Here is a 26,111-nt window from a genome sequence, read left to right as displayed (position 1 = left end):
AACCACTGTAAATGCCTCACACTTTAATGTAGATTTGAGAGCAGTTATTTCAGTAGGTTTTAATTTTCGCTGGCAGTGATTGTTTTTTTGTTTTTGTTTTCTCTCTAAGATAGAAATAAGATAAGATTGAAATATCTTATGATCTTATAACAGCTGACACTGTTGGTTATAAAAAGAAATCTGTATCATTCAAAATCAACATGTCAGGCTTTTTAAAGACTGGGAATTGTGACCTGCCAGGAACCTTTAATCAGTGTTCCCCTAGTGTTTACTCACTGGTACACTGACCAGCCTGTAGTGCATTCTGGCCTTCTTAGTCTGAAGTGCTGAAAATTATAATTGTCAGGTGAACACGAAATGCACTTTTTACCTCTCAAGGACGGGAGTTGCAAAATTTCTCTTCAACAATTCAGTCCTCAGTGAGTGTTAGCTGTTACACAAATAATTCTTGTGACAACTTGGATGCAGGAACCTTTTTCAACCAATTTAAATTTGTACAAAGTGAAAAATTCTCAGATTGGCATATGTACTTTTTCTTATTCTGGCTATATGAGGTAAAAGTTTCTGTGATTCAGTTGCTGATTACAGGAGGAAATTGTATATTTGTTTCTGGATGGATCAAGGGTCTTTGCACAAAAGGTCTCAGGTGACATATAAAATGGAAATGAAAGTCCAAATATGACAGAACTTCTTTACACTGTAGTGACGCATTGCATCTCCACTTGTCACCTGCTTTCAAAGACATTTGGGATGACAGGCGCTCAATTTGGGGAAAAAGGAAAAGGTGCATCTTATGCGCCACATGGGAACAGACTCCTGTGTTGCTAGTGGGATTTATTAAAGGCAAAGCTTAAACAGCATCTGTATATTCATATAAGCCTTTTAAATCAATGCTCTATATGCAGATTTTTAATAATGTTCAACACTCTACAGCTGAGTATCTCTAACAATCAAACTGGCAACAACAGAACAGAGGGTACCAGTGCTACCTTAACATCCTTAGAACAGCAGTGTCAATTTAACGAAATTGGAAACAAACTTCGGGGGGGGGGGACATTGACTGGTTCAAAGACCAGAGACTTGACCCAGTCTGTCTTTTGCCCAAAGACATTTAAGACATTCAGCATCATCATTTTCTTTCTCCTGCTTTAAAAGAGCTTCCTCCTTGGTGCCATGTCTTTGAAGATTCTGACAACCTCACTATGCTTGATGTGATTGACACAAAATATCAGAAGCTTGCACCCCTTGCCAACATCTGCTAATGGCAAAGTTCAATGTGATAGTGAGCAGCTGTCCTGAACCATCTAGAGATATGACCACTTAGGGGAAAAATAAACTAAATGCAAGCATGAATTTAAAGTGCATTTGATATTTTTTAAAGAATAAAACGGCACCAAGTAACATTTTTACCCTTTTGTATCCTCTTCTAAAGGCTGGTTTATACCTAGAACCCAGTTCGTCTGCGTGTGTGTTGCAATGAATACACTTGAAAAACGATCTAGAAATAAGCAATAATTTCATAAATTAAGTATATTTACCTATGAGTTGAGTAGGTAAATGAAATCATTTCTCAATGGAATTAGTATTTTTACTCTTAAAATAAGATAATTAGATAATATGCACTTGAAATAAGATAATGCAATTGTTTTTTCTTATTTTAAATCTAAATTGTCTTGTTCCATTGGCAAAATGTCTCTTTTACCTCCTCAATTCAAGAACAAGTGCACTTATTTTAAGAAAAAATGGCTTATCTAGATTTAGATTTTTTTTTCCAGTGTGCAAATGTGTCCCCGCCCCTTCCGCAGACACTCTGGCGCACATCTCCGAAATTGTAGGCGACTGCAGACAGTGCCGCAGACAGGAGGGATCTGATTGATAAAATCTACATCCGCTCTACACTATAAAGGTTTCCTGTTTGGTACCTTACCAGCTTGTTTTGTTTGTATGATCACCATCGTAGAAAACGACTCATGAAGAGGTACCAGCTAGAAAAGCGAGGTGCGTGAGAATGCTGGGACCCTTTTTCCACCTGGATCCACTGCTCTGATTCGCCTTAATGTCCATCCGTTGTCGTACAAACTTGCCCCCACTTTCTCACCACCTTGGCCATATCTAGACCGACGGCTAATCCGTGATTGTCCCTCTTGCGTTTGCCGTGAAATAACAGTGCAGACCACGCTTCAATATTGGGCACCCACTGCTGTGGGAGTATAACCAGCCCTCAAGTCCTTGTGTTGGTGATGTAAGTGTTTTTGAGACCACTCAGGGATCTGTCATCTCCCCCTACTGTCTCTGGCTGAAAAAACCAAACTTGGAATTTTTCATGCCATCTCCCCCCTGGCAGTAACCTATAAAGGCAAATAGCTTCATGGCAGCCCAATGTAATTCCATCAGCATCAAAATCAGGGCCCTTGCTGCAACACTTGTAGGTAACCATAGCATACTTTTGAGGTCTTTAACGTGGGGCAAACCAGCAAAAAAAATGGCAAATAGTGACAGCATGCTGTGACTGTTAGTGAGTATGAGCAGTGTTTAGGATAGTGATGTTTTCAAAAGATGCTGTAGGGGAAACACCATTAGAGAAAAACTTTGTTCTGCTTTAATAAAGCAACAAAATAATTTTAGATTGATATGAGAGTGGAAAATTGTCTTACAACCAACCTTTAAGCTAAACTGAGTTGAATTTTAAAATTGTTACACTTTTTTTTTTTTATACACACAGAGCACAATGTGTCCACATCACTTTGTACTTTTATGACAAAATAATCCTCTGCACCAAGTGACTATATCTAATAAAACAGGCTACTGTTGCAAACGTACCAGATACGATTTTCATTAACTTGAGATTAAAAATGAAAATTCTACAACTTAATTCAGTTATACTCAAAAAAGTTTTGAAGAGTTGTAGCAGTACAATGTTTATTTTGAGTACAAGTAAAGTTTGTGTGCTTACAAAAATGAATACAATATTCCTAAATTGCAGTAGTTATTCTACAAAGTAAACTACAATATTTTTCTAATAGCAAAGTGTCCTTTTACCCTATGTTTATATGCCTCCACGTGGCTTTAAAATGAAAACCCAGCACAGACTAAGATTAACAAGATTAACTAAAAGTCCAGAGGACAGGAAAAGAAGATATTGACCATATGATTTTCACATTATAATACACACATACAAAAATGGTGAAAACAAACTTATCCACACGTCCCACTTCCAATCAGAATTTTATTTTTGTTAAAAAATATGACTTGTAATGTTACCCAGCTCATTTGGCCTTATGATTCTATTTAAATAAAATGTTTCACAGAGGTAGCCTTTAAACTGTATTTGTTATAGAAAAAGACACGAATCGAATGGAAGTCATCAGGGACCATTATAGCAAATGTAATAACTTTCATCTATCTGATGTATTGCAATTTCTTTTCCCCCTATATGGGACTTGTGTTTGTTCAGACTGTCTGTGCACATCCCCGATGTTTCTTTACTGCAGTTACATTTTAAATTGAACTAGTAAAAAAGCTTTTGGTTTAGATGTTATTCTTTTTTTAGTTTAATCCATCTTAACTAGCTTTGCATGCAGTCAAAAACAGGAGTTTGTTTCTATCAATTTTGAGGTCTGGGAAAGTATAAATATGCTTTGGTTTTACAAACAGTTTTCCTTTTTTTTTTTTTTATTTTGTTCCCGCAATTAAATTTTTTCAAATTTAAGTTTACGTTATTTGTTAAAATTATACCAGTTTAAAAAGGAACTGTGCTTCTTAAACTGGATCTGGTTAAAACAGATATAGTAATAGATGAGCTTTAAGGTTGTTCAAAAAAAAAAAAAGAAAAGAAAAAGAGCTGCAAACAGACAATCCGATCCGTTTAAAATCCTCCAATTTTTTGATATGGAATATTGACATTCAAAATAAGTAGACACTATATTAGTGAACAGTTTGAGTATATAGGAATGATACCCAAGTGCCGAAACTTAAACTTTTTTTTTCTTCTTCCCACAGATTCGTTCAGATCATGATAAAAACCGATCCCTGAGATACAGTGTGACGGGTCCAGGTGCTGACCAGCCCCCGACTGGAATCTTCACCATCGACCCCATTTCTGGAGAATTATCTGTCAACAAGCCTCTTGATCGAGAGCACATTAACAGTTTCCATGTAAGCCAGACACGGCATCTTATTAAGGCTTTGAGAATTTCAACCGTGTGTATATATTAAAAAAAAAATTAATTCCAGACTGTTTTTACTAGTGAAATGTGTTCTCTTGCACGCTGTATTTTGTGCTTAAGGGTCATGTGTAGCCTAACCCCCTATTTTAACTTCTTCCGGCTCCTCTCCTCCCAGCTGTGAACTCTGCAGCAGATATGCAGCTATTATAATCGAGAGCAATTACACTGCTTTCAGAGCAGCACAGGGCGGCACCAGCAGAAACTGGTTGATCTCAGCATCCAGTTTTAAAACCATTCACTAAAGGGAGACCACATTGGCAGACTCTTCTTTTGAACCATTCGACAACCAACATTTATTTTTTAATTTACATTTTAATGTCCAATAGTCTGCAGGTTTATGCTGGGTCTTACATTCCTAAAATTCCTTCAATTAAATAATCTTAAATTTCATTTTTACATTGATTATCATCATATTTACTTTTAAAAAATTTCTTTTTTTGGAACCATTCAACGACCAACATTTATTTAATCTTTTATATTTTCCCCTCCAGTTGAGAGCTCATGCTGTAGACCTGAATGGCAACCAAGTGGAAAACCCCATAGATATTGTGATCAACGTTATTGACATGAATGACAACCGACCTGAGTTCACTCACCAGATCTGGAATGGAAGTGTTCCAGAGGGTTCCAAACCAGGTAAGGCTTTTGCATAGTTCTATATCTTTATTGATGTTTGTGCTTCCAGATACAGTGTTACTATAATATTAGCAGAACAATCTGTGCTACTTGTTATTTTATGCTTAGAAAGATGATCACTGGATTATGATTGACAAACTAATGTGACATTAATTGGTATTCTTTACTTTTGTCTAAAAGGATCATTTGTCATGACTGTAACATCTGTTGACAAAGACGACCCCAAAACAGCGAATGGAATGCTTCGATACATGATCATGTCCCAGAACCCAGAGAGCCCATCCTCTAATATGTTTACGATCAACAACAAAACTGGAGGCATCATTACAGTGGCTGCAGGCCTGGACAGAGAGGTATTTACATGTTTTACCTTTTTTTTTTTTGGAGGGATGGGGGTGGTCATTAATATTTCTATTTACACAAATCGTGTGACCTGATTTACCCATAGACAGAATTTTTCTCCACTGGCTTTTTGCTCTTTAATACAGAAATATATTTCTATATTTACCTAAACAGACAGAATGTTTAAAGCTTGTAAGGTTAACTGTTAATATTCCAAGTGTCTCAGAAATAATTAGCCGCAGCAAATTTAGCTTATTGCCACCTAAGTGAGAAGTTGAAGTTGGCTTGCTTGTTTCACACTTACTACACTTACAAGGAGGTGAGATGTGTCACTTAGCAACCAAATGTTTCTCTTCCTACCTATTTTTTCCCCTAAAAAAATCTATTTAAAATTTTTTTTCTTTCGATTATTCATACTGCAAAGGTAGCACTCTTTATAAATTGGGATTGCTATATTGAAGGCTGTTTGAGGAAATAAATACTAAGATGTATACAGCTGGAGCTTGGTAGTTGAATCCTTGTGAGGGCAATCTGGCTGAGGTGGCTGCTCAATCACTTCCACCCTGGGGCCACCGTTTTATGTCTGCAAGTCGCCACCATGAAAGTAATTTGCCTGGCTCTCATTACCTAGCAACTGGTCCATCACCTGAGCGGATTTTAATGTGAAAAGAATCATTTGTCCTCTTTATGATGGCTCAATATGTGTCTCATGCACGCACACAAACACTAATTAGCCCCTTAGGATGAAGTTAAATTATGTGAAAAACTTATTTATCATAATTAAAGATGCTGGACGAGTTACATTTGTTTCAACTTTATAAAATAGTTAAACACAGTGCAAATGTACATTTCAATAACATATTATTAGAGATAGAAATGTATGAAAATTTTAATGAAGTCATTTGAAAAACTTTGACTTTGAAAGGTAAACTGGTAAATGTGGAATCATTGTCCTCCAACTTAATTATTTCTCCTTCTCTTTTTAGAAAGTGCCTCAATACACTTTGATAATCAAGGCGACTGACATGGAAGGAAACCCTATGTATGGCTTGTCCAACACAGCCACGGCTGTCATCTCAATCACAGACATAAATGACAACCCACCGGAGTTTGTCCAAGACAAGGTAAGAAACAATCTCCTATCTAAGTGTCTACAGACTTGAGGTTCCCAGTTTAATCCAGCTGTTGAGTCTATCCACTCAATTTTCAGCACTGTTCGCTTGCCAGGTTTTGCTGTCCCTGCACTTCTGTAACTATATGCACACACAAGTCGCCAGCCGTGTGTAAAGTGTTATATCCTCCTTCAAATGTTGACGCATACAACTTCAGGGATGTCTGCCTCAGTAAAAGAGGCACTTACCGGCCTCACAGATCACAGAAATTTGTAATGCTGCTGGGATGCTATCTGGGAAGCACAGGGAATTTAAACACTGTGACCTGATAAGTTACCTAGTTGTCTGTTTACCCTTGATTGCCACTGTTGTGCTTTGTGAGTCGTGGCACAGAGCAGTCTCTCTAACAGCTTTCTGCGCCTTACATTTATTGTTTATTCATGCAGTTTTCTGGGGATGTGGATGAGAATGCCGTGAATGTAATAGTGGCCAACCTCAGCGTGACTGACAAGGACCAGCCCAATACTCCTGCCTGGAATGCAGTGTACAAAATCACCGGGGGCGACCCCACCGGCAGGTTCTCTGTGCCCACCGATCCAACTACTAATGAGGGTCTGGTAACAGTTGTCAAGGTATGCAACATTTTCAAACTCTTTATCTTTCACCCCATGTAGAGATTAACTGATTATTTTGTTTGAAGAATATTGCATTTAACAAATGCAAATTTTGAATTTGAGCTGAAGAAAATTAAACAATCACTTTTTCTTTTTTTTTTCCTTTTTTTTTGATTATATGTAAAATTATACAAGTAATGTGAAAAGCATTTATAACTGTGAACATTTAATTTTGGCAAAATGTTTAATTGGAATTAATAAATGAAAATGAAATAAAAGAGATGTGTGGTGGGCATTTATACATTTTTTTTTATATCTAGATTAATATCACTGTAACCTTGGAATTAATCTACATTAAAAAGTGCATGCTACCTCCAGAATTTAAAATTACAAGTNTATATATATATATATATATATATATAAAATAAATAAATAAATAAATAAAAAAAAGTGTGGTGGGCATGTATACATTTTTTTTATCTAGATTAATATCACTGTAACCTTGGAATTGATCTACAATAAAATGGCTCATTGAATTCTGCCAAAGGCATTCATGAAGTGCATGCTACCTCCAGAATTTAAAATTACAAGTTAACTTCTTTTTTTTTTGGTAAAACCACTCGAAAATTTGTCTTCTTACTTAAAATTTAAAAAAAAAAAGTTTTAAATTCTTCTTTTATTTTTACTATTTTGTTACTGTGTTTTTCTGCAAAAAAATGTCCCAATTCCAATTATAAATATCCCACTTTAACAATATAGTGTCTCCATAAATCCAACCATGGGCTAATAGCATCTGTGGATAATATAAAATCTGTGTTTTGAATTTCCCTTGTGATGCGAAGATCCTGAGGTTTTTAAAAATGTATCACCACTCTAGCTCTAGAAATGAAATGAATGAAATAGGCTGGTATGCCAAGAATTACCTCCCCTCTCGCACAATCAAGAGAAAACAGATTGAAATATAAATGAAAAGGGGACTTTTAAACATATTCTTAATGTTTTCATATTTCTTATGAATGGATGTCCTAATATTGAGAGTTTTGGTGGACAGATAAATGTCAAACACCTGCCTGCCGAGAATTACCTACGTCACAGGAACGTGCATCGCCCAAAGTCTCACACATTGATGACAAAACTGATTGAAATATAAACGGAAAAGAGAACTTTTAAACATATTAATGTTTTATCAGAAATGATATAGAATGCTGTTGATAGTAAAAACATGAAATGCATCCACTGAGCAGAGAATATATCTCCATACAAGTCAAAATCGTATGTTGGCTCCCCTGTTAGCTTGCCAGTGTACATTCCAAAAAGTTAACATTAATAACAGTTTCCACTCAATGATTTCACAAACTGACAACGTTCTCTCTTTGAAAAAAAAAGAAAAAGAATCATGACTGTTGGTGTGTGCACTAACCAGTGAAGGAAAGGCTGGAGTGAAGCAGCTATGCTCCATGGAGCCGTACTGAACTCTTAATACCAGTTTCTTTTGCCCATGTTACTGAATAAACATAAAACCCTATAAACATACTAATAAATCTGTGTATTAAGCAATACATATATTATACTTTGCTTTAATCATTAAGATTCTTTCCTGGTCAAGTATCAAAATTTCCATTTGTATCGACTTTCTAAAATCTCCAGCTTGTGTTTCGAATGTTACATCAGATTTCAAAGGGTTTTAAATGGTGGCAAATATTTAGTCTGTTCATATTTCTTGGCTGTTAAATTTTTTGGCTATCAAAAAAAAAAAAATCCTATTTAGTAGGTTGCTTTGTACTTGCTATCACACAAATGAAATTCTAATCTGATAACTTTTATCTTTTTTTTTTTCCTGCTCCTCTCTGTTTTCCAGCCCATTGACTATGAAACCAACAGGTTGTATTTGTTGACAGTGGAAGCAAAAAATGAAGTTCCCCTGGCCAGAGGGATTCACTCTCCCAGACAGTCCACTGCCACTGTCTCCATCAGAGTAAGGGATGTCAACGAGAGTCCTTTCTTTGACCCTAACCCTAAACTTATCAAGCTTGAGGAGGGGTTGATGCCCGAGTCCCCTTTGACTACTTTCACTGCACAGGATCCCGACAGATTCATGCAGCAAACTATCAGGTAGGCACTGCAGTTTCCATGAAATGTTAAAGATTTTTGTTCACATATTTGGCTTTCCCAGCAATTTATGTTTTAATTGACTGTGGCATTGCTTAATATTTCCATATCCAGGACTGGAGGTTTCTATATAGCTCCAAACTTAAACCAACAGAAATGCTACTCTTCAGTTTTTACCAGCTTGACACCATTTATGATGAATTAATATTTTTCTTAGAAAAAAAAAAATGGGAGTTGGAAAGTAAAGCTTAGTTGCAGTACAGCTATCTTTTAATTCAATGTTCATAATAAAACTGCTCTTTTGTTCCGTACAAACCATTAATCAGTAATGCAATTTAATTCTAATTCATGTCGGCTTTTTTAGAATCCCTTTTCTTCCCTTTAAAAAACTGCTCCACAGTAAAAGTTCAGCCTTTTTGTAAATTTGCCAAATATTTGACATTATGCATTTGTCTTTAATTAATTCAAGAGTAGAAGTTCATTGGTGGAGAACATTGATCTCCTTTCACAATTAAATATCTTTTTTGATTAGATAAAATTTTCTTTTTTAGTTAAAGCAAGTACATTAGTTCAGTGCTCAAAACTATTTTGTTTTTTTGTTTTTAAAGGATAAGTATCATTCAGAAAAACATTCTTTTTACATTTTATATGTGGTAAAAAAAAAATATCAGATTGTTGTTCAAAAGGACTAGATGAAATAGTAGGATTGTATTGAACACATCGGCTTATTAATGAAATCAAAACATTGCCTAGTTCCCTTTTTTGTTTTTCAAAGTAGCACAATCACAAGCTAATAAGTTAAAATTAGGCCAGACATGTTTAGCCTTTTTTTTTTTTTTTTAAAACCCTTTGGTTAAGACCACATAGGAGGCTTAAAGCGCATACCATCTTCTTCTATCAGTGACTAATGGTTATTATGGTCAATGCTGAATAATCTTTCTCATCTTCTCAGACACTGTTCCTTAGAACAGAGTACCCAAACTCGTACCAGAAACAATTCAAAATCTGTGGACTTCTCTTTGCTTCTAATTTGTGTTATCAGGCAACCTGATGAAATAAGTTTATTTTTCCCATATTTTTTAATAACTGTTTGCTGCCCTTAAAGTCGATAGAATGGCAGTAATCTCCCGACGCACACATTCATGTCTGAGACTTTATAGATTAAGAGATTTGTTCTCAATAGTTATATTTGTTTTTAAGATGATGCTGAACAGACAGCAGGTCTTCTTCTCAAACAACCCTTCTTTTCAAGTATTAACTGCCAGTATATGTATATATATATATACGGTATATATATATAAAATTTCAGCCATCTTATGCACAATTTATGGGAGAAATTCTAAAGATGATCTCTGTTACACTGAGAGAAAACTGAACAAAATTTTTTCCGGGGTAATCTTTTCTTGCTTCAGATATTCCAAGCTCTCAGATCCGGCCAACTGGCTTAGGATTGACCCAAACACAGGCCGGATTACAACAATTGCCATTTTGGACCGCGAGTCGCCCGAAGTGAAGAACAGCATATACAATGCAACATTCCTGGCAACTGACAGCGGTATGTAAGCATTCAAGTGCTTCAGTAGTTTCCAAAAATACCTTGTTGAGCTTATGTGATGCACAGGTTTCATGGTCTGGATGTTTTAGTCAGACTGTTACACAAGCACCTTTTTTTTTTTTTCTCTCTCTTTTTTAAGGCCATTACTGCCAGAGTGTTCAGGGGAATTTAATGGCTCCTTTTTTTCAGACAAAGGCCCAAGGGATGTCTAATGTAGCCCAGTTCTCAAGGGTCAATCTTGCACCTAGCATTCTTTTGACTGCTTTTGTCATGGTCTTCACCTGAAGCATCCGCCTTGTTTACAGGCAACGTTGATGTTCTCTGAACTTGAAGCATTGCTGTGAATGTGGCATTTGGCGTATTGGCAGCAATGACTCTGTTAGCTGAAGGTTAATATGTCAGCAATCCCCACAATCATCCAGCATGTGGATGTTTTCACCTTCTATTTGCACCAGTAGGATTTACCTCTGTTCGGATTTATCACTGTTCAGGTTTACCCTGTTCTATGGGGCATAGCTTAGGCCAATAGGCTTAAAAACTCTACCAATAAAGAGGTTTCTCAGCATTAATGGGTCAGGATTGGATGACTAGCTCCTTTGAGCGTGGCCTGAATGGTTAAAAAAAAGCCTCTTAGCTGGGTGAATACATAGAGGAGCCTGAGAGGAGCGACAGTGGGCTCTGTTTGTCTGCTTTAGTATTCCTGTCCCGTGTCCTTCATCAGGAAGATGTTCTTTGGGAATACAAACACACACACAGCAAAGTTCAGATTTCTACCTCTTTCTTTGCACCTTCTCACTTGAGATTAGACTCTTAGATCAATAAGCATTTTGTACAGGACTGCTCCTACTAAAGTAAATACGGATTAAGATAGCCAGCAAAGAAACTCTTTACTTTAGTTCCTCTGCTGACTCTATAGTGATCACATAGCAAGACAAATCTGTACAGTATATTTCTTTCAAATTCCATCATTCCATCCATTTTCCGTCATGCTTACCCCAAGTGGGGTGGCGAAGGATCCTGGACAGGGTCGCCAGTAGCTTTCAAAATGTATTTTTTACATTTAATTTATTTCTAAAAATCCTCGCTGTATTTCATTAAGAATGTGCTTTTCCATCCAGACAAAACCCATCCAGCAAGTGGCACAGGCACTCTACAGATCTTCCTGTCGGATATCAATGACAATGCACCAAGAGTGTCCCCCCCTGAGGCAGAGATATGCGAAAAGCCGCAGCCAAACTCCATCAACATCACCGCCTACGATGGGGACCTGAGCCACAATGCAGGCCCCTTTGCATTCGAGTTGGCCCACCGGCCTTCAGAGGTCAAGAGGAACTGGACCATAACAAGAATAAGCGGTGAGATACGGAGCAGTTTTAAATCGCCAGATTCATACAGGGCCAATTAGTGCTGGTATGAAGCCTCATGGGATAATAAGATTGAATTGGCTGTTCCCAGAATGTCACAGATGATGAGTCAGTTTTTTTTTTTTTTTTTTTTTTACTTTTAATCTTTGTGGTTTTTACAATAAAACAGAAAATACTGTTGATTTTCTTTTCTTTCATTTAGTGGCATTTTAAAGCCATAAAAGTTTCAAACCAAAACAAGGTTGATTTCTCAACATGTTAAGTCATTAGGGCTTTTAGAGTTTAATCTTCAATTAATCCAAAAAAAAAAAAAAAACTTAGGAAACACATTTAACTGTTTGTTAAAAGCGTACCATGAAGGTGTAAGACCTATATACTAATCTATTAATCTTACCAAATACGCTTTAATTATTTATGCTAATTTCAAACAAAACCACAAGCAGAGGAACTAATTTGTTATGTGTTTAGCTATTAGATAGTGGGAGATGAAACGCAGTGAATAAATCTTAATAGGATAATGGCATGTGGATTATCGCAGCCGGGAATTTAGCCTAAGCAGCATTATCAGAAGGTATCCAGAAGATTTATAAGCTTCAAATCCTGACTATGTTTTGGATTAGATATGCTGATGCAACTTCCAGGTAGGAATTTATGCTGCATATTTTCGAAAAAAGGAGTGTAATCACGATGTGAACAGCATCTTTACAAAAGACTTCCGAGTCTAGGAATAAATCCCCTCTGAGAAACCTGATCTCCGAAACAAATATATTAGTTTATAATAAAACACACAGAGCCGCTTCATCTTTAGTCACCTTTCCACATGTATTTCCTCTGACAAAGGATGCATTTAGAATTATATAAAACTCTTTTTTTATTTCTTTGCTCCTCTCTCGTTTTTTAGGTGACTATGCTCAGGTGAGCCTAAGGATTGGCTTCCTTGAGAGTGGAATCTATGAGGTCCCCATCATAATCACAGACTCGGGCAACTTACCCATGTCCAATACCTCCTACCTACGGGTTAAAGTGTGCCAGTGTGACATGAATGGAGACTGCACTGACCAGCAGCACATCATGGCCGCTGGTCTGGGCACAGGAGCCATTATTTCGATCCTCCTCTGCATCATCATCCTTCTCAGTGAGTATCACTTACTCCTAACCTGCACACCACAGCTTTAAAGCAGGAATTATAAGAGAAACTATCAGAGATATCAATAGATTACTGTCGGATTACCAAAAGATAGCCATAATCAGGCCCACATCCATGCTTTTGAACTTCAGATTTGATTACATTTAACAAAGGAAAATGTGCAAGTTGCTTATTTGTAACACGAGACGTCTTTGTTGCTTCATCACTCAGTTCTAGTGCTGATGTTTGTGGTGTGGATGAAGCGGCGGGACAAAGAGCGTCAGGCTAAACAGCTTCTCATCGACCCCGAAGATGATGTGAGGGACAATATTCTCAAGTATGATGAGGAAGGAGGCGGAGAAGAGGATCAGGTAAGGGTTACTAAACTATTTTAACTAATTTCCCTTCTCTGTTGAAACTTTCTAGATCAGGGTTTTTTTGTTGTGTATTTGTGCACTGGTGGCATTTATTTCCAATATCCAGTAGGTTTTCAGAGAGGAGAGTGTGTGTGGATGTGTGGAGGACAAATAGCCTCAGTATATACAGCCCACTTTCTTCATGTACAACATGCCTCACTCATATTGAAGCAGTTTTATTCCCCTCAATAGTAAGCTGGGGGTAAAGGTTTATTATTACTGCCGAAACATTCATGCCCATTATCTTCGTTTTCCAGAAAGGATGCAAAAGTCCTTTGATCTGGAAATGAAGAGAAGCAGATGAGATGGAGGCAGCTAATTGAGCTGCTTAGTTTGAATCATTCTGATTAAACTCTTCTTGGTAGGACTTTTTGTCATTTTAGTTCTATAGAATGCAAAACCTAATGGGGCTTGAAAGAGTGATGTAACAACCACACTGCATTTTGGGAGCCTCCAGCACCTGACAACAGGCTTCTGTTTGTTCACACCACCTGTATCTACAGTGCTATCTTTGTTTATAAGAAAAAAATAAAAAATGGTGCAACAATGTTATGGCGTTAACTACTACACATGATTCCTTCAGGAAAAAAGAAACATTGGGTTGACATATTATCATTTACACTATGTAAGCACAGCCAAGAAACTAGAAGATCCTAACAAGGAGTAGACAAATGGTTTTGTATCAGAAGTAAGATTAATTTGGCCTTTAATCAGAAACCTTTTTTATGGTGGGGGGGTTGAGAGGTTTAATGGAGTTCTTGTATTGATTTCAACCAGCAATTTATCATAATGGACTTTAAAAATGATTTCCAAAGGCTTATTTCTATGTTGAACATACAGCCCTTCTAACAAAGCTGAGGACTGCCATTGAAAAGATAATAAAAGGCTAATGTTCTCTCGTTGTTGAAGAGTCCCATCTCTGATGCACACACAGTTTGGCTGAGTCAACATCGGAACAAAGGATACCTCTTAATAACTTTCTGCAAGCATATGTACATTTTGTTGTTTCTTTCTTGTAGTATTACTACTTGTTGTTTTGCTCTGAGTCATCCACCTTGAAGAGAATAATCATATTCTAAGTTTAGATTGAAAATGGAAGATGATTTCCCCCCCAACCCCTCTCAAAAAAAGCTGGGAATCAAAGACTGGAATCAATAAGGCAAATACGTTTTGATCCAATTGGTTCTGAAAGTATTGGAAACGGTTTGTCAACTGGAACATCCTCCTCTTTCACAGCTCTAATGCACACAGCAGCAATAGAAACGCAATGCCACAGGCATCAATAATGCCCCCATCTCGGTATCCTGATCAGACACACACAGAATTCAATTGTCCTAATAACCCTTGTTAGCAGGATGGAATCATTTCATAAAAAAGGCAGGATTATAGCAAATGGGCTATTTTCCTGCTGCTGGCTGAAGTGCTTTGGTGGCTTAGGTATAACAGAAATGTGAGGCAGACCCCAGCCTGACCCATTGCAGTGCCAAATTAGCCTCGGAGACGTGTAATTGGTGAGCTGATGTCATTTAGAGACAGACATCTGCTGGGGTGCAATAATGAAGCCCAGTCTAAGGTAACAATATGACTGGAAAGCCATTACACATCTGCTGGTGATTAGGCAGGAGGGAGAACATCCATTTGTCTATTAACATTCTCAGTCTCACTCATAAAATGCACAGACCTGTGGACCAGAACATGTTGAAAAGGGAGACTGTGGCACATAACACCCCTCAAAGGCAAACGTGTGGGTGCAGCGATTTATTGAGGGAAAACAAGCTTCCCGTTTGGCGGAGAAAGGCCACCGCATCAGGAGAAAATGGTCTTGTCTGTGGAATGGGAAGCAGTCCGTGTTGGGTAAAAAATGGGCCTGACTTTCCCAGTGATGTAGTCTTTATAATGCTCACCTCTGTTCTCCCTATCTCCCACTGAGGAGGAAATTGAAGTGTCAGACCATTGGGTGCTCTCACTGAATTTGATTTTAGTTGCTGCTGTCATCTTCCTGGTTTGTACGGATTTGAATAGGCTTCATTTCATCAAAGCTAGACTGGTGATCTGCTTTCGTTCCCTGTAAATTGGGCAAAAGAAAAAAAACTAAACCCACCAGAAATAATAGAAAATTGAGAAGTGGTTGTTTGACGATTCTCCTTAGAGCAAGGGAAAAGGAGGAAGCAGGTTTGTCTCTTTAGAACGACCTTAGACTGATTTGATTTAGATTTACCTTTTAATAGTGCGATGAGAGACGAGCTGTGAGAAAAGGCAATATTTTATTTTTTTTCCCCCAATCTTTCAGCTTAACAATCAGTCTTTTCTGAAAGTTTTTTTTCTTCCTTTAAAGGGAAGACTGAAATGTCATTCCATTCACAGCGATTTAAAAGGAATTTGTTTTAATTTTGTTTTAGAACAAGATTAGCTATTTTTGCAGTCGTGGTGACTTTAATTCTAATAACACTGAACCAAAGGGAGTAATTGCCTTGTCCACATCCAAATGTTATTACTGAAACTTAAATGAGAAAGGTGGAACTGCATAGTTAAGCTACTTAACCTTAAAATAGGGAGAGGGGGAAGGAGGAGGGGAAAACTTGCTTAAAGACATCCAATCTGGTAATGCCTAGCAACCAGAGTGCACACCCTTATCTTTCACTCATGGATATTTGAGAAATGTTAAGATCCTTTAGGTCATACATGAAAAGAAAGAAAAATATGATAAAATAACTAGATTTATTTTCAATAAAACATTGAATACTCCGTTGTATGACGATGATAGTTTAATGTAGATGTTAGCATTGGGCTTATGTGAGATGCGGTTTAGTTCCCCTACTTGATTTTGACCCCATCATTTAAAAATCCTCCATAAAGAAACCTCTAAGTCTCTATCTGACCGTACTTGTTTGTTGTTTGCACTGGTGAATGAATCGAGCATAGCGAGGCTTCGTCATGCTGAAGTTGCGCTTAATGATTGTTGATAAACAAGGAAAGCCTAACAGCAAATCAGGGCAGGGAGTAAATTAAAAGTTGCACAATTGAACATTTACTCACTTTTCTGCAAATTAAACTGATCAAGACATGAATGAACAGTTGTCTGTTCTGCTGAAAGAAGGTTCTTTCACTTTATCACCGTATGGGCGAATAGTCTTTTACTTTCTCAGTCATCCTTCGTTCTCCTCACGCACTGCTCTCTATTGGTAGATTTAACTCCACGAATTGAAATGAACGTTACTTTCCTTACGTAAAAAAAAAAGTCTGTTAAAATCAGTTTAGAATAGTTTCTAAAACATGTATTTCTGAACTAATAATTGGCAAACGATGAAAATTGAACTATAAAATCTCACTAATCGGCAGCAATGTAAAATATTTAGTTCTTTTTCTTTCTCTTTTTCTCTTTTTGTTTTCTTATTTTACTGTGCTATAATATGAAAAGTTGGAATATTTAAAAAAGCTATTAATCCAAAATGATTATGGCGACATCTTCTCCTCTATTAGCATTAAAGTCTTTTGTATGCACTTATTCAAAAATGACCTCAGTCATTGTTCTTATTATTTGTATTCTTGTGCACATTTAAACATGACAAAATTAAAGTGACAAATTGGATTGAATTTTCTTGTCCTGCAGTTTGCTTCAATTTTAATTTACTATTGAAACTAATCTCATCCTGTTATCACCACAGCCTTTAACACTTAACTTGGTAAGACATTTTTGAATTTGACTCACCACAAATGATGTGTATAGAATGTGAATGTTTAGATGCTTATGTTTGAACGTGGTTATGAATGCCATGGGCAACCATTTCAGAATACGAGGGAGACGCCACTTCACCACTTAGAGCTGCTATGTCATTATGTCATTTATGGTTTGGTGGATTGGGCTCCTTTGACATCCAGCTCCTTACAGAAATTCACACAAATGGATTTCCTAACTTGGCTTCAATTATTCTCTTTCCGGTGAAAATTGAATTGAGCCTGCATGGTTTTGATTTGGTTCAAATTTTAAATTGATATTTTCAAAAGAATTTAGATATTAAAAATGGCACCTTAAGTTATTTGGTTTTAGATATATGTATTTGCTTATATTTGATTTAGGATAACGTCAGAAAGATGCCAACTGAAGCCTCTGGTTTATGAAAATTATGGGTTAAAACTTTATAACCTTTCTTATGAGCTTTGAAATTTCTATCATGTTAAAATAACGCTTCTGTAACATTAAATATTTAATTATGGCTATTAATACAATTAAAGCTTTGCGGTGAAAACATTCCTCCCAAAATTCCCTAAATTATTACTATTACAATTAGTTTACATCTAGTCAATGTTCCCCAACACACAAAATATCTTTCATTTAGCATTAACCTTTTTAACTGCTTCTCCTAGCCTTGGTTCAAAAGATTGGATTTATTTTCATAATATGTCCCTTACAGCTAAATGCACATGGGGGCTCTAAGCGTGCCATACAGGCTGATTGGGGGTCGGTGGGGTGTAGTCAGTAATAATTGATTGGACTGATTTTTTACAGAGGAACTAACATGCTGACAGCAACTAAACAGAGCTTTGTAATAAAACTCGTGTAATAATGTGGGATCGTGTGCCAAGAGATCTCGTCAAAGCCATAATAACTGCCTAATTTCTGTCTGCTGAGCATTACCCATGGTGTACCTATAGCATTAGGGTTGCTTTACAAGCAAGGGATTATTCAGTTAAAATATGAAAAGGTTTTAACGAGGAATGAAATTAATGAACTGAAATAAATCTACCACCAGCATGAGAGACTTTTGTGAAAAACATGACTTTTTTTGTGAAATATCTACAAGGAATTCAACTACTACTGAAAAATAAACAAATATGGAAACACTATGGTTATGATGCCATTTCCAGCCCATGAGGTAATAGAAGATTGGAGGAACAAGATCAGATAAGATGGGATCTGGAATTAACCAATTTATGTTGTATCAAATAACTTCAGATTATACCAAGACTATAACAATTGCTGTTCCATGCATTTAAAATACGGCCCTTCAGTGCACCATGGAAGGTGAACACGCCATATTTAGTGCAGTGAGTGGCTAATGGTAGGTTTAGTCAATGTTTTCTTGCAGTCATCTCAGAGTTTAGGATCAGATGGTGTCTACACAGCAGGGCAAAGCAGAAGCTGCTTCCTTCCCTTATTTTAAAATAAGCTGAGCTTTAAAGATGTTTCTTCATAGCCAGGGCCCTTAATAATCACTTAGACTTAATTTACCAGAGAAACTCACATGCTGACAGCTACTAAATGAAGCTTTGCAATAAAACTCATGTAATAATGTGGAATCTTTTACCAAGAGATGTCATCAAAGCCATAGTAACTGCCTAATGTCCATCTGCTGAGCATTACTCATGATCCACCCATAGCATTAGGGTTGTTTTTACAAGCAACAAATAATATGACAACTGACAACTAACCTGTATTAAATTATATCACCCACGAATTACATGAATTATTCTGTTTTATGAGCAGAGAAGATGTTTTACTTTAGTTTTGACATATTTGCAGTTGAAACCACATTGCTGCAGAAATTATATTTTTCAGAGCAGCGTTGATGTTGTATTGGCTATTAAAAAATTCATTATTTTATTTAATAAAAACTAAATAATACTTCCACAATATTCCACCTAGGAACTATAAGTATATAACTAAAGCCTGTACTACTATTTTAATCTTCAAACCAATTTATTATAATTTTTTTTTCATGTCACACTGACTGCATATAGAGAGGCTCCAACTACTCAGGGCGAGCAGATCATTGCAGAATTTTTTCACTTCTTTCTCTGTGCCACCCAAATTGAAACAATTTCCCACATTTGACTGGGAAAGATTATGAAAAGTTATTAAAAAAAAAATTAAAAAAAATAAATAAATAAAAAGGAAAAAACAAGGAACGTTTGTCAAATATTTTATTTCATTTTTTCATCAATAGGGCAGAGAGAGTAGCTGCGCTTACCTGCACTGTCTGCCCCGTGTTGTTTTGTTTTTGTGAGGTTCTAAGAGGGTTACTATTTACTATATCTGTTTTTTGTCCTCCTAAAGTTTGTCAAAGTTTTTTTTTGTTCCTCAAGGAGAGTGATAAGCTGTATTTTCTTGTGTCCCTGATTGCTTTTTCGAGGCCCTAAGATGATCACTACTTTATCTTAGATAGGAGTTCAGGAGGACAGAAATTGATAAAGTATTCTTTTTACCAGAAATGTTTCATTAATCATTTATGCACCAGTCGGTCCTGCCTGCTCTATATAGTCCGTGAAATTCCGAACATGTTTTCTCTTGCCTTTGACATATTTTATTTTGTGTTTTTCCCCCAAAGCGGAAGTGTTTTACTTTGTAACAGCCCCTGAATTTGCCGCTGAATTGCTGTGTGGTCCGAAAAACATATACCTCAATCGGAGCTTTGCAAGACCCCGTGCAGAAAATCGTGTTGGGTGTGATCATCCCCACTAGCTTCTAATGAGAGCTAAACGCCACAACCTCGTCTGACATGATTCTATCGGATCAGATGCTAAATTGGATTCGGTGTGTTCAGGGCATATCACCAATATCATCGTCTATTGGCCTGTGTGGGTCAGTATGAACAGATCTGGTACCTAGAAGACGGATTAATGAATTTGAGACTTAACCAGTTGCTCACAGGAGTGATACATGTGTAAAAAATACCTACTGAAACCGGATGTAGGGCAGCACATATGTAATGGCTACAGTTTGTGAAAAAATACGTAAACTTAGTTCACCAGGTAGAGGATTTTTATCTGGGAATGATGTGTCAAACTAAAACACAGGGTTAGGTCACATTCAAAACTGTTTCTTAACACAATTATTAAACACAGCATGCCCATAATGATAACTCACCAAGCATTTAAATAGACTAAATTATAATATGCTAAATTCAGGGATGCTGGTACATTTCATGCTTAGCCACATGCTTCGTTCTAACACTGATAGCCGCAGGATGGGCCTCTCCTGGTGCAGTCTCACTTTGTTCATTAAAGGGAAAATTATCAACTCATGTTTGTTTAAGGTTTTTAATGTTAAGGTTTAAAGAATTTTGTCTTTGCTTATCGGCCAAACTTGCTGTTTAGACTAATAAGGCCCCTATTTATATGCTTCAGGCATTCATCCTGCTGTAATTTTGGCTGTCCTGCTGAGTAAAAGCAAACTCTTGCCTGTTTGTTAGGTACTCACAAATCAGAGCAGCTGGTGACAAGTTAAAAAGACAAACTGTATAAACAATCACACATTTTATAACTGTAATGGTTACATTCTTTGATACAATAATTGTTCAGTAAATCTCCTGTAACAGCATAACAGCATGCATACTTTCCTCCCTGTGTTTGGGTTTCCTTCTGCATTTACATGCCCTCATGTTTATTTTAACATCCCTGTTCCTGTTGAGAGTGCCTGTGTTAGAATATACATCTGCAACTGAGCAAAGATAATTTTGAAGAGGGATATTAGAGATGGATGGATTACTGAAAATCTCTTAAAGAGGGACAATCCATCATGCACGCCTATTAGGCACACACTGCCTCTCAAATGGTATTATCTTTATCATATCTGCCGTCACCCTGATGCCATCCAGCCGTCATTCAGCTCACTCGCTCCACTCTCCATCACAGCTTCTTTCTTCAGTTCTTTCCCCTCCTCCCTCTCTTCTCGTCCTCTCTCCCTCGCACATGACTTTGCACAAACCACCAGCCATTCAGGTTGCCTTGGTAATGTTAATAGGATTAGCGGTGGCTTATGCATATCCACCATCCCGTGTCTGGGCATTGATTAGAGCGAAATAGTTGCTGCACATCCTTCCTGCTTTACCGTGCACAAGTACAGAAAGTATGCAGCATATGATGTGCTCCTCAGCTTGAACCCCTTCAGTTCTGGCTCTTTTTATGTGTCAAGTTGTTCCTTGGTGTGTTCCTTTACAGGAAAGAAGATTAAAGTCCCCCCTCATGTTCACTCGACTCTCCTTGCTGCAATTTAACTTTAAAATCTTCCCTCCCTCAGTTGAACTTCTTCACGCTCTTTACAGCACAGGATGTGTTTATCTGTTTTAATAATCTCACTCAGTTCTGGGTCTTGTCACACAGCTCAGCTAAGCTCCATCTGTTTGCATGTTCCCCAGGATTATGACCTGAGTCAGCTTCAGCAGCCAGACACATTAGAGCCCGATGCCATCAAGCCACTTGCAATCCGCCGTCTAGACGAGAGACCCCTCCACCCCGAGCCACAGTATCCAATAAGGTCAGCAGCACCCCATCCTGGAGACATCGGAGACTTCATCAATGAGGTAAAAACATAGTTACTGAAACTGTTACTGCATGCTGGAATAAAATCCTAGGAAGAGACTAAACATGAGAGACTCGATGCAAATAAAAAATCCAACATTTTATTTTGAAGTTGAATCAGTTTCCCAATTCTATCAAGCTAAACAGTGTTATTTTTATGAGTACGCATCAAGGACTGCTTTTTAGCTGAAAAACATTTTCATTTATTATTTTTGGGGGGGTTTCAATGTTTTACCAGTAGGGATGAAGAACCCTTTCTAATTTCACACATATCTGCTGTAACTCGTATAAACCCAGAAATGTATATGATACTAACTTGCTCAGAGATAATTGTTTTCCTCTGTCTGTAAAGTAGAGATAGAGATGTGTCAGCATAATAATAGAAGATGAGAGCAGCAGTGCATTGGCTTTCTCTCCACATGCACTTCTCAGAGTGCCCTCGTTTGCCTGGGGCCATCATTGACTCCGGCATGAAGGGAGAATGTAAAATAAAAAGAGGAGTCATATATTTTTCACAAGCCCCCACTGACAGGAGTTTCACTGCATTACAAATGAAGTTCGCTCCTAGTTTTTGGACGGCGCCCATGTTTTTAGATTAGAGCCAGCTCTTTTTGACTCTGCTACCCCGCCATTTATCTCTCGCTTCCTTTTAACCGGGTACAATTCACAACCCTCTCACATCATGAATCACAAAAGAAACGTTATGAACTTGTCTCAAACGCCAGTATAAAGAGGAATATTTTGTGGTTAAAAAAACGGCGTGGACTTTTTTCATACTTTGTATTGTGTACCAGCTTTTAAGGTCATTGGGGTTTTATGTGTTATCTAAGTAGAAAGTAGTAGGTCATGCATAATTTCTTCTCCTTTTACATTGATTTTAATTTTTTACAAATATAAATCACAAAAGTGTGATGGACGTTTTTAAACTTCCTTCTGTGTTCTTACTCTCCTTAGAAAAATTCAAAACAGCCTAAACTGTAAAGTCTGGCTACTACCTATAGTAGTAGTTCTCCAAACCTAGAGAGGGAAGCTGGTTAGAACCAGTACAAGAAATTACATGTGACTTCATTATAGGTCAACACTTAAGACTTACCAAATGGAGTCTGGAAAAAAAAAAGGAAGGGGGAAACTGGCAGATGTTTACCATCTAGGAAGACAGCAACCCTAACCATACAGCCAGAGATGCAACAAAATGATTTAAATCAGAGCTTATTGATGTGATCGAAGTTTCCTCTCGAACTAGCTAGTGTAGGTCTGATCATAGTCTTAAAATTGACTGCACCTAAAGCGAAGTCATGGTAGCTGCAGCACACCCACTGAGCTGGAATGACCTAACTGATGGGGCTGGCTGCCAACAGAGAGGGGAGACAAAGAGGAGTAGGGAAGGGGAGGGAGGAAGGGGGAGAGTGTCTCATCACCATCCTGAATCGTGCACATTCCCTCGGAGCTCTTAATTAAATTAGAAGGACAAAAAAAAAAAAAGTCCAGCATACGCCTACCATAAGCATTTCAACTCCTTATTTGGACAAACGGCGCTCCATTAATCAACTTTGGCCTGTTCTCACGGAAAGCAGCAGAGTTAAAAACATTGGCACCAACCTGACCAAATCACTGTGGCTCACAGGTGGACGCAGAAGACAAAAGTTGAAGTGATTGCACTCAGTGTTTTGCACAGTGGCTCTTTTCAGCCCTCATGCTTTCTGTGATAGCAGCCACTTTGATTACACTTCTTTTTATCTGCGGGACAGAGAGGCTCCAAAAAGTGGAGGCAGTTAATAATTTCATACTTACGGGCTGTGATTGTTTCTACAACAGTGAATAACTCTGTTATAATGAAATCTTTTATTACAACGCCCAGTTCAGTTATTGACTAACTTTATGAAACTGCCACTCTTAGATGGAGAGGGCCATCTCCAGCAGAGCCATTATGGTTGTAATTGAAATGAACTATCCATCTGTCATATTTTCCACAAAATGATCAGCGTCACAACCCTGAGGAAATACTTTGCAAAATCTAACAAGTGGAAAATAATGGCTAAGTGCCCAGCCACTTTAATACGCTATCTTTGTTTGAGAGCGTTTCAACACTATAGTGGCTATATAGAGAAACCATAAATCTTTGACGAGTTTCAGCAAACTGAAGTCTCATTTCTCTGCTATGTTCATGTACTTCTTTTAATTCACATATTATTTGTTGAGTGTCCTCAGTTCCAGCGGTAAGAGGGAGAAACCAGGCTCGGTTCCAAAAGTGATTCATGGCCAAAGCACATCTCAACTCCTAGATTAGCAATCCATCAAGTCTCCAGAGTCCTGTTAGTGAATGAGGCTGGAAATCAATAACAATCCATAAGGACCTCTGGTGCTGCTATGAGGATTCTGGGAATGTCAAGTACAATCTTCAGAGTAGAACCACTCCCAAGCAGCGTGCTGGTGATGACGACGATACGCATGCGCCTGCAAACAAGCCACTACCCCTCATCCTGCGTGGGGTGTATGGTTTACTGAGCTGGATATCTATAAAATATTAAAGATGTTTTGAGCTATCTGGCAGACGACATCCTATCAGAGCTGCACTAGCATGGCAGGGGAGAGCAAGGGGCTCGGTCACAAGGGTTGAGAGGAGAGGAGTTTCTACTGGGCATCTAAGGCTGCCAGTCATGCTTAAAATCCACTTCTGATCAAGAAGTGGATAATTCTGTATCCTAGAAACATAGGGAAGATCTGACTAAAAGCAGAGAAACCTCAAAGGAGCAGGAGAGCCTGATGAATATGGACAAGAACCGCATTTCTTAAATAAGTGGAGAGATATTCTCTGAAAGGTTTTACGGTAAATTGGCTTGTTTGTTAGAAGCAGCACGTTGAGAGAAGCAATGTTTATGTGGCTCAATCCTCAGTCCATGCCTTTTTTTGTGTAAAGCAGAAGCAGAAATCTTCACAAGTCAAACCTCTTGAAAGTCTCAAATATTGCAAAAATATTTTTCTTATTGAATACAAACTGTCTAATCTGCCTTTAACACCACAGCGCTGTAGGCTAGGAGTTAAAACCCCCCTACAGTTGAGTGCATCAGGGTTTCATGAAAGCTCAATTTCCAGATGCCTGAAGGTATCACATTCATCTGTTGAGTTATATACAAGTATATGATAAAAACAAAATAAACATGGCGAGTCTCCAGACATTACACTATCGAGTAGTTGTATCCCAGAGACCAACCTGCTCTCTGCACATTATGTGCAGTAACTGCACAAAAAACAGTAAAGTGTCATTATCTGTGGTGAAATTAGCCCTGTACCAATATGGCCTGAGAGGAATATCATTACCTGAAATAAAACTCACAATGTTCAAGAGCTTAATTGTATGAAAGGTATGAAAACATGTTTATATGAAGATAAGTCATTTGAAAGTACAAAACAAATCCTTACTGGCATAAAAGAGGAAATGTTTAGTTATATATGATATTAGAAAGCTTTTGGGGTTCAAGTTTTGTGGATATTAAATAGTCCAAGTAACCTTTATTTGACAACTCCGCCTAAAAGTGATGATTTTTTTTTTTCTTTTTCTGTTTGTCCTGCACAGGGCCTGAAGGCAGCCGACAACGACCCCACTGCTCCTCCCTACGACTCCCTGCTTGTGTTCGATTACGAGGGCAGCGGTTCCACGGCCGGCTCCCTAAGCTCGCTCAATTCCTCCAGCAGCGGGGGCGACCAGGACTACGATTATCTCAACGACTGGGGCCCTCGTTTCAGAAAACTGGCGGACATGTACGGCGGAAGCGATGACTAGGATGCACAGGCACACCGCGACGGATGAAAAGTTAAGATTTTTAAGAAGAAAAAAAAAATGAAGAGAAGGAAAGATTTCCCAATGAAGGACACAGACAGCTTCTGATATTCCCTGAGAGTGATAGAACCGTGACTGAAAAAATACAAATGATAAACAATGATTCAGAATTATTTTTTTTTTTCTTTTCTCAAAAGGAAACACACAAAAACAACCAACCTAGGCTTATTGTTGTAGTCTACGCATACATATGCTTGTTGAAAGCTTAGGCATAGCCTGTGCTCCAAGTGTGAAGGACGTGGGGAGATAACATTCGGCGGACTGTCACCACTCAGATTGTCGGTATTGAATGCGCTCAGTTAAACTTGAATTTCACAGTACAGAAGCACTGGGATATAATGTGCCTTTTTGTACATTTTTTTGGATCTAAATGATTAGTTTTATGTTCAAGGCTTTAATGGTACTGACTTTTGGAGTGATTTCAAACAAAGTATGTTACACTATGCTTCTACGTGCTTTTTTTTTCTTTTTTTTT

General features: G+C 37.7%; 1 protein-coding gene across 2 annotated transcripts in view; it reads left to right on the top strand.

Moving 5' to 3' along the window:
• Window positions 1-25,637, top strand: part of LOC107092418 (cadherin-2-like) — an 83,252-nt gene extending 57,615 nt beyond the window's left edge. For both annotated transcript variants that reach the window (XM_015386899.1, XM_015386900.1), the window contains 12 exons: window positions 4,000-4,155; window positions 4,718-4,862; window positions 5,043-5,215; window positions 6,191-6,328; window positions 6,763-6,948; window positions 8,789-9,042; window positions 10,452-10,594; window positions 11,713-11,949; window positions 12,860-13,093; window positions 13,316-13,455; window positions 21,636-21,800; window positions 25,373-25,637. In XM_015386899.1, the coding sequence (XP_015242385.1) occupies window positions 4,000-4,155; window positions 4,718-4,862; window positions 5,043-5,215; window positions 6,191-6,328; window positions 6,763-6,948; window positions 8,789-9,042; window positions 10,452-10,594; window positions 11,713-11,949; window positions 12,860-13,093; window positions 13,316-13,455; window positions 21,636-21,800; window positions 25,373-25,579 (2,178 nt within the window). In that variant the 3' untranslated portion in view covers window positions 25,580-25,637. The remainder of the gene's footprint in view (window positions 1-3,999; window positions 4,156-4,717; window positions 4,863-5,042; window positions 5,216-6,190; window positions 6,329-6,762; window positions 6,949-8,788; window positions 9,043-10,451; window positions 10,595-11,712; window positions 11,950-12,859; window positions 13,094-13,315; window positions 13,456-21,635; window positions 21,801-25,372) is intronic.
• Window positions 25,638-26,111: the final 474 nt, after the last annotated feature.

Source organism: Cyprinodon variegatus, unplaced genomic scaffold (genome assembly GCF_000732505.1).
Source record: "Cyprinodon variegatus isolate N-32 unplaced genomic scaffold, C_variegatus-1.0 Scaffold380, whole genome shotgun sequence".
NCBI lineage: Eukaryota > Metazoa > Chordata > Actinopteri > Cyprinodontiformes > Cyprinodontidae > Cyprinodon > Cyprinodon variegatus.
The sequence above is the reverse complement of the archived record's forward strand: the minus strand, read 5'-3'. Positions and strand labels throughout refer to the sequence as shown.